The following is a 9,700-nucleotide window of genomic DNA, read 5'->3' on the forward strand; positions in this document are numbered from 1 at the left end:
TAAATTTAAAAGGTCAAAATGGAAACACAATGTTTCAGAATTACCAAAGAAAATTGATTGACCCAATCTGAATTTTTTTCAATTACCAATTCATGAAAATTCTTGAGATTTTGACTTTCAGGACAGGATTTTTTTCAAAATCTTGAATTCTTGCTGTATTGGAAAAACATTTCCTGAGAAGCTCTAACAGCTAACACTGTTAAGGAAAAGAAAACTGACACAACTGCCTAAATTTCTGCCAGATTTACTAATTTTCAGAAGCTTGGTGATAAGGCTTGAAGTATTCATAATGCAGGGATTTAACTGGTGTCTTAGGGCACCAGCTAGCTCTCAGCTGTGTGAGCCAAGGATATTTTCAAATCAAAAACCTTCACATTTTGCATCCAATTTAATATTTTAACATATAAAACCACCTTTGGATGTATTTTCAGTTTTTGGAGTACTGATATATAGGACCCTGTGGATTTTCCTTCAAATAATGTCCATATTCCTCATTAATAGAGATGGCCAAACAATTCACAGTACACAATGTATTCTGCACATGTAGCCACTTTCACAAGCTGAGCACAATTTTCTTGAATGTATTCATTGTTTGAATTTATGTGATGAATATATCACTCATTGGACTGAGCATGCATATTCAAAATTTGAGTATTTCTTTTTTGCAATTGGGCCGATAAGTCACATGGGATTGTTTCTGTCCTTCATTGGATACACATGCTAATGTTACCAACTCAAATACCTGCAAGTGCAAATTTCAAACTCTGTTTCTGTGAACACTTGAGCCTGTTCATTTGTACAGTAATTGGCTTTCCACAAACATGTGTGCTTGTAAAAATTGATTGCTCAAATGTTCACAGAAAACAAACTTAAAACAAATGAGATCATGCCTGAATTCATTAAAAATGTGAACAGATATCTCTGAATGGTTTTTTTTTGCACCATTCTACACTGCACTGGTTCTTTAACATCTCGGATAATGTGTGTTTAGCATGATTTAATGTTCTCAGAAGAGAAGAATTTTGAAATATTTTTGAACAACTTCTATAAATAGCTACTTTGGTACTGGAAAATCCATAGTGAAGCACAAATTCTTACTTTCTCAGTAGGTATTAATAATTGAAGAATATTTAACAAACAATGTCTCTGTCACCAAAATATAGGGTATAATATCATCTAACTTGTATATAGTGTTTTTGTCTTCAGAGCATTTTACAAAACCTAACATATTAATGCATTTGGCCCCAGTCGCCAGCTTTGTTTCAGTATTTAACCATCCTCAAAAGCCATTCATTGTCTCATGCTTGTTATGTTTTTGCTTCTGCAAACAGATGCCCTATTGTGCAGTGATATGTTGGCACAGAGTCTCATTCATTGCAATTTATCACTGCATGGACACAGGGGTCTAGGCTTGTGCATCTATTTTCAGATTGAAAGTCATACGTAGCAATAAATGGTTGAAAATTCACCATGGAGGATTTAACCTCAAAACCTTTTTTACTGCAAGTGTACCAATGCAAAGAACATTATTGCTGTTATTATTAAACTAGTAAAAGTTGCAGTAAAACAGTTCTTTTGTTTGTTCACTTGTTAGACAAATAATGCAAATCAGTCTAAATCTCTGAGAACAGAATTATACTCTAACTACTTGGGCAACCCAATGTGAAATTTAATTAGCACCAACACCCTCACCTCAGGGCAGCATGAAATAATCTTAATGTGTTAATTTCATATTATACAAATATCCGTAAAGATTTAAAAACACACAAGAAATCGTGTTCTAACCCATGAAAGCTTATGCCCAAATAAATTTGTTAGTCTCTAAGGTGCCACAAGGACTCCTCGTTATTTTTGCTAATAGAAAATTAAAATGTTTTGATTTTGCCTCATGAAGGCTTGTTTCTTCTTTCTCGGAATGTCCAGTTATACCAAATGGAGGTTGAATTCAGTGAATAAGTGTTGAAAGAAAGGAATAAAAATGGTTAAAAGTTTCAAGGAATGGTCTGTGTGGGAATACAATGTTAAAAGGGCCACAGTTTGGGTGCTCAACTTGTATTTTCAAACATACCAACATGTGAAAACTGCATTGATGGGAGCCTAGTGACCCAATTTGTGAAAACAACCATCTGTGCTTACAAAACAATAATATATCCAAACTAATGCACAGAAAAGACCCAACCCTGGGCCAAATCCTCAGTTGGTGTAAATCAGCATAGATCCATTGTACTTGGTAGAGCTTGTGAGAACCAAAGAGCTAATTTAGAAGAAACAGATTAGGCTCCTAGGTGGATTGGCCAATATCCACCAGAGATTTTCAGTAATTCTGGCTCAAGTTACTTATTGGGAGAAAGTTGACTTAATATCCTTTTAATAAATTGTTTTTAAAGTTAATCAACAAACAAAAATGAAATCAAAACTTATCACTAAGGCTAAACTACTGTAAACCAACCAAGGGTTCAACAATTAAATTGTTAAACTGAGGTCAAAATAAGATGAAATAGACAAGTTAACAGCAATATTGAAATTAAGCAATACATTTAGTAATATCATCAAATGAATACAGCAGATGATCTATCCGTATAAGTCCTAAAAGATGAGTAAAAAAGATGAGTCCTCAAAGGAGGTAGCTCGCTATCTATTGAGTAACAGACCCCAATTAGAGAATTTCCCTATGGCAACAAAATCAGCTTAGCTAGTTGAATATTTTAATACTAAAATCAAATTATTATTTACCACTAGGTCATATCCTCAGAGCCAATTGAAGCTTCCACCTTAGATTTCTCTATTATATATAGAGCTAATCTGTTTCATCTTCCCTGCCTCCACAAAACATATAAGACATTAACAAAACACTAGGATAAACAATGTTGAGCAGCTCTCACTGAACACATTATAGCTGACAGCTTAATTTCTCTGGCCTCTTTCACAGAAGGGGAACACTCATTCAGTGCTTTTACAAAGCAGAGTTTAGGGCTATTTAGATTTGGGGGGCGGGGTATTCATTAGCACTTCCCCGTGTGCTCTGTACAGGGGAATCCTCAGCCAGGAAACTACAGGTGGTTTGGAAACTTAACAGGGCAGAGAATCTGCCCCACAGTATTGACTGTGATCCCTTGACCTTTGTGGAATTACATGTTTGGACCCCAGGCGGGAAACTGCTGATCTAGGGAGTCCATCACAACCTCAAATGCTGATGGATTGCAAGGTGAATCTTACTGTTTATAATTACAAAAGACCCTGGGTGGTGAGTGGGCTATATTGGTGTCTTTAAGACACCTTTGCCCCTTCCTGAACCTGGGCATGCCCCATAGGACTTGCAAGGAGGTCCTTGGAAGGGAGCTTTACAGCTGTTTTGTACTGTTCCCGTGTTGGGAGAATCATTATGGCATCGAGGGGCCAGAGCTGCAATGAGTATCCCTTCAGCGCTCTCTGAGTCGTTACTTCAACAAAATTCTGAAAATTGATGTCAATAGGAATTTTTCCCAAGTGGGAATTATAATAGCTGGGAAATTTGGCTCAGAACAATTTTGAAACCCTTTGTTTTGTTTTTTTATTTAGTCTGTTACAATATTTTGTTTTAATGTAATAGCTTTCTTCATATTGGTTTTCTATCTAGTCAAATATCTTGTATACTTCCACTGGAAATTGTCCTTTCTTTTCTGCACATGTCATGTCATGCCTGGTTCTGGCCTAGATATGGTTTGTGAACTACTGTAACCAAAAACTTACTTGTGGTACAGAATTTTCAAAAGGAAAGCATTTAATTAACATCCAGAGCTAATGTAAGAGAGCACTTTGTCACAGTATTGCTACTGAACATGAAAAAAATGAAAGAATTTCATAATCTTGTTGCCCAAATCCTAGGAGACTCAACATAATTTTACCGTAAACACATCCCTGCTAGTAGCTCTAATGCCTTTAAACATTTCTCATAGCAAGAGAATGCTCTTTTATGAATTCCCATTGAGGTTTGGATCTTATTTGTCAAAAGGTTCACTTTGCTTTGAGTTGTTCCTTATGAAAATCATTATATCACAAGGCTGTCTTGTCAAATAATAATGTAGTATTGCCCTTTCTTCTGTTACCACTCCATTTGCATGATGTCATATTGCATGGCCAAATGCATGCCTCATAGAAAGAAAACAAGAATGCTGCTTTTATATTGTAGCAAAACCAAAATCAAGTTGTCACAGCACCGCAATGTGAAACCTGAAGTAGAAATTAAAGTTAAGCAACATTCCAAATCTTCAGATGACTAGAAAAAATAATTGCAGCAGATTCTCTTCTGACTTACACCAGAATAATTCCATTTAAGTTCCCATCTACAGCAGTACAACATGCCTACATTGAGGTTCTGCACAAGTGTAGCTACAATGATATAAAAAAGACCATTATAGATTCACAGATTATAAATCCAGAAGTCTAAATTATAAGGGCATGGAACTTCCCTAAATTAATTCCTGAACTAGAGCATATCTTTTAGAAAAACATATAATCTTGATTTAAAAATTTCCAATGATAGAGAACTTACCACAGTCCTGGTGAAGTTGCGCTTGTGATTAATTACCCTCACTGTTAAATATTTCTACTTTATTTTGAGTCTGAAATTTGTCTAGGTTCAACTTCAGTCATTTGATTTTGTTATACCTTTGCCTGCTAGAATGAATACCCCTGCATTGTGGGTACTTTAGACTGTAATTGTCACCCATTAATCGTCTCTTTGATAAATTTTAATAGACTGAGCTCCTTTAAGGATTGTTTTCCAATCCTTTAATGATTTTCATGCCTCTTCTCTGAACACTCCAATTTATCAAAGTCCTTCTTGAATTATGGACAGCAAAACTGGACACAGTATTCCAGCAGCAGTCACACCAGTGCCATAACATCTCTTGTAGCAGGGTTGCCATTTATTGACCACCCACTTGTGGCCAGAGGTGACTCCGAACCATGCTCGCTCTGTTTCCCCTCTTCAGGGCCACTTAGGAACTCCCCGCAGTATTTCTTTGGACTTCCCCCAACCACCACATGGGGCTGGGTTAATAGGTGAAAGCAGTACAAAGTGGTCCTCAGGATCTCCAAAATAAACACAATAGTTCAAACTCATCTCAGGTTCTTCTCCAGCATACGGAGCTCTTTTTCTACCCCAGACTGTTCTTCATGGACCCGTGATGCTGACCTTCCTCTCAGGAGCTCAGCCTACTGGCTCTAGCATCCTTCTCCCTGTCACCGCACTCTCTGTGCATTATTTTGTTGGGAGTAATGTCAGTCTGACAAGCCTATAACTACGCAGGTTATCCTGTTCACCCTTTCTTGGTTCTAGGAAGACAGCACACCATCCTGTTGTCTTTCTGCCTCTTGCAGAATGTTCTTTCCATTCTTCTTAGTATGGAATCTCCAACAAGGGTCATCTGTCTTCCTTGGACAGTTGGCGATCTCTTTGTGGGCACACTTGATTGCCTTTTGGGTTACGATATGTCCCATACAGCTCTGTGTTCCATTCCTCCCACCAGGAGCTTCAGAGATTTTCTGCAGTTTCCTCACTGACCATGTAACAATAGGATACTTCTAGCTGTGTAGAATTCCTCTTGGTCTTCTCTCTGGTAAATCATAGCCTTCCCATCCTCATCCACTTTTGGTAGGGGATTAGTGGTGCTTTCCCGTGGCTTCTCTGACATTTGCAGCTGGTGTTGAATATAAAAGAATTTTTGCCTACTGAATGGAGGAGTAGTATGTATGCTATGTCATTATGCATTCTATATATTTGCTGCCTATAATGTGGTAGATAACATTTTAAAGCACTGGGCAGTATTTCAGGATCCCCACCACCTCATAAGTCTCATAATGCTATCTCCAGGGCTTGTGTCCGCACTGAAACACCTTCTGCTGTTTAGAGTTTCTAGTGTTGCACCTAGGGCAATGGCTGATCTTGCTTTAGCTTGTTGTGGAACTTTCTCACTCAAACTATCTTCCTCAGTTCATCCCTCATTAATTTAATTTAAAAAAAACAACAACAACAAAACCACCAAACACCTAAAAGCTCACTTTTTTCAGAGGTTTTTTCTCTATCAGTATGCCCCTCTGAAGGACTTGCTTTTTTATTATTTTATTCATCTGTTTTGATGAAGATTCATTGTACTGTAGTTATTTATTCAGCACCATGAGCAATTTCCCAGATGGCTGAAGTACTTTCTAAACATTATAAAACTATTTATAAACAAATTCATGATCACATTATCCTTTCCAAACTGGTCAGCCTCAGAACATTTAGTGTTGTTTCTGATGAGAGAAAGTAAAAAAGTACATTTCCGACTTAGATACAATGTTCAGAAATCAAATGGTTATAGTTTGATTTTGCTCTTAACAAGACTTTAACCTTAAACCTTTTTCATCTGATTTCAAATCCAGTAAGCACATTATCTAATGTATGTGAACACACATGATTATTTAACTATTATGTGTATGTAGACTGATTTCAGAGTAACAGCCGTGTTAGTCTGTATTTGCAAAAAGAAAAGGAGTACTTGCGGCACCTTAGAGACTAACCACAGTATGCATCCGATGAATTGAGCTGTAGCTCACGAAAGCTTATGCTCAAATAAATTGGTTAGTCTCTAAGGTGCCACAAGTACTCCTTTTCTTTATGTGTATGTAGTTATTGTTAAGACTATACAGTTTAGCATATTTCACCCCAAATTTTCTGCTACTTAAAGTAATACATGGGGGAATAAGCTTTAATAGCACTTCACACTCATTAAAATATGAATTGTTTGAGGTAGGGAGACGCTACTGTCTGGAATGAATGAATTTCTATCATAAAAGATACAAGAGAAAAATCAACCTGTTCAGGAAACATTCTTAGAATGTTATTGTATGGGCACCCACTTACTCACTTATGGTTGAATAAATGTCTTGGGTGAGGAGTTAAGAGGTATTTGCATAAACTGTAATTATGTGCACTAATGTGTGTCCAAAGGCACATGCCAGCAATACCAGTAGAAATGTATGTTGTTTAGATATTCATATTAATCTCTCAGGTGCACATTAGAATAAAGTTTTTAAAATATTTTATATAAAGGATGGAAAAAGAAATTAAATTTAGTTGTTTTTCTTTTTTTTTCCCCTCCGCAGATATTTTTAAATGCAGATATAATCCGACTGGGAAATCTACCAATGGGTTCCTTTTCATCTTCCCCATCTAGCTCCTCAACTCCTCGACAGACTATCTATGAGCTCTGCGTTTGTCCCAATGGTAAACTGTACCTTTCCCCGGCAGGAGCAGGCTCTACTTGTCAATCCAGTAGCAACATCTGTTTGTGGAGCTGAAATGACTCCAGTTTCTCCTCACACCAGAATAGCCTTTTGTTACTGTCCCTCTGCTTCACAGTTCTGCTCGGTTTCCTTGTGACAAGTTTGAAGCTTCAAATGGCCCGCAGAGCAACTTCTTCCAGTGTAAGCAGGAATACAAAGCTGCCTTCTCTTGTGGCTCATGTTACCACTCAACGTAGAGATGGGAGTGAGATATTCAAAAATAAATGTAATCTTCATCAGGAAACCTGGATCATAATATCATCTTTTGTCCAAAAGGGAGAATAACACAGGTGCCTTTGCTACGTGAAGTGAAGCACATAGTTTTAGTTTTATGCAGGACCTGGATATGAACTGCACACGTATATACAGTACTTATACAAATTAGCCCAGAATCCAATTGTGAGATGAATAGGTAACCCCTGTATGATAATTAACTTCACTGTCTGAAAGCACAATTTTCCATTCATCTTTTTGGATGTAAACTTTTATCCCTGAATTTTAAAATTTTGAAGCATTGTGTGATGCTTGCTTTATTAAACAATTAAAATTCAGTACATGGTTTTTAACAAAAAAAGAAAAAAAGAAAAAAAAAGAGAGACAGAATCCCTCTGAGTTTTGTTTCTTTAAAACAAATGTGTTGTTACTCTGTCTTCTAAGTCTAGGGTTTTGTATGTTTAGGTAAATTTTGCAAGCACTCAGCAATATTAAATTTACGGAGTTCAAAAGAGATCCACTCTTGTTTGTCAGATCTGAATAGCCTTACACAGTTATTAGTGGGTTACTGCACATGAAGTGATTGCTTTAAGTAAAACGTACAGTTTCTGGAAAAGAAGAACAGGATAAAGAGGGAAATATTGATGATATTGAACTGTCTGATCAAATAGGTTTTTTTCAGAAGACATTTATGTTTGGCAAAAAAAAGAGACACTCTTCAGAGGTATATCTTGTCCATTTTATAGCATTTATAGCTTGTCTATCCGCTGCCATAACATAATACGTAAATACTAATGTAATGCATAACACCAAGAAGCAATGCATTTACAACTGGAATGCCCCCCTCAGATTTATTATCCTTTTTTCTTTTGTCATCTGCTGTTAAGGTTTTTAAAGTAATAGCATTAAAAATCCATGAGCAAATATGAAATGACATAGAATATTAACAAGTACATTGACATTGTGTTGACTCCACCAGGTCTGTGTTTAGATAAAGCTATCATATTTCCACTCAGCTTTCAATAGTAACTCTCTTTTTGACTAGCTTGACCTGGGAATTTAGTTATGTTCCATTTTTCATTACCTGTTTTCTAGTAATTGAGCTCCTGCAAAAGACACTTTGGTATATTGTTGATAAATTTGTCTCACTGCTGCTTAACAAGAGTATCTTGAAACTTGCAGAATCCAGGAATGTAAAACAGATAAAAAATGTTTCCTATTGTGGGAAGATGACTTGATAACAATAAGGTAAGTGTGCTTTTCAATATTATCTTTTCAGTTATCCCAGCCAGCTCATAGTTTGTGCTGTGTCTAACTATAAGAACACCAATGCAATGACTTGCTTCCAAAGCTAACTCTGAAGTTGGGGAGAGTAGTATTAAAGGGGTAAAAAATAAATGAAAAAATAAAAAGTGAAACTTGGCAACCATAATAATGTGATTAATTTTCTTTTTTAGTATCATCTATAGGGTTTATTTTGTTCACTACAGGTGACATTCACCCTTACGAAGAAGACCAGCACAAGGTCTATACACTGCTTCACAGCTATTTGGCCTTGTTCTAGTCTTATGTGTAGGGATGAATTTCACCAAAAAGGAAGAGCTATCCCCTCCGCTACTACATAGTCAAACAAGGATTTTAATTAGACTACTTCATTTGCTCAGATTTCTTCAGCTGTTAACTATTGAGTTTTGAGACTTTAATTCCTTGTCTTCAATAAAGAAAAATACTTCTGTTGTTAGTCATTTGTTTTTCCTTTTTCTGGTACGCTAATTCTCTGCAATACAGGAAATAAAGTAGCAGCATTGTAAGAAAACTGTAGGAATTGTCAATGTATACTGGATCTTCAAACAACCTTATGAGGAAAGAGAGATCTTTCATTTGGGTACATAGGTAACAGAATGTATGTGTAAAACTCATCAACACAAATGATATTCCAAGGAGAGGAGGACACCGCTGAACGAGTGTGTGTGTCTGAGCTCATACATTCTATCACCTGTGCCCACGTGCGTATGCTGATAATTTAAAAGATGGGCAAAAAATTGCAGAGAATCATTGATTCGGTGAATTTAACCCTCTGTGCTGTTCTCAAAGTGTTCGTGAATAGACTGAATAGTTCTTTGCTGTTTAAAGTGTATTGTGGAATGTTTGTGCAAACAAATGTCAGCCTCTGGGAACG

The 9,700-nt window shown here is 36.5% G+C and overlaps 1 protein-coding gene across 3 annotated transcripts in view; it reads left to right on the forward strand.

Moving 5' to 3' along the window:
- The window catches only part of SGCZ (sarcoglycan zeta), an 804,491-nt gene extending 795,034 nt beyond the window's left edge, over positions 1-9,457 (forward strand). For all 3 annotated transcript variants that reach the window (XM_074951351.1, XM_074951353.1, XM_074951352.1), the window contains one exon: positions 7,129-9,457. In XM_074951351.1, the coding sequence (XP_074807452.1) occupies positions 7,129-7,323 (195 nt within the window). In that variant the 3' untranslated portion in view covers positions 7,324-9,457. The remainder of the gene's footprint in view (positions 1-7,128) is intronic.
- Positions 9,458-9,700: the final 243 nt, after the last annotated feature.

This window comes from Natator depressus, chromosome 4, assembly GCF_965152275.1.
Source record: "Natator depressus isolate rNatDep1 chromosome 4, rNatDep2.hap1, whole genome shotgun sequence".
Lineage (NCBI taxonomy): Eukaryota > Metazoa > Chordata > Testudines > Cheloniidae > Natator > Natator depressus.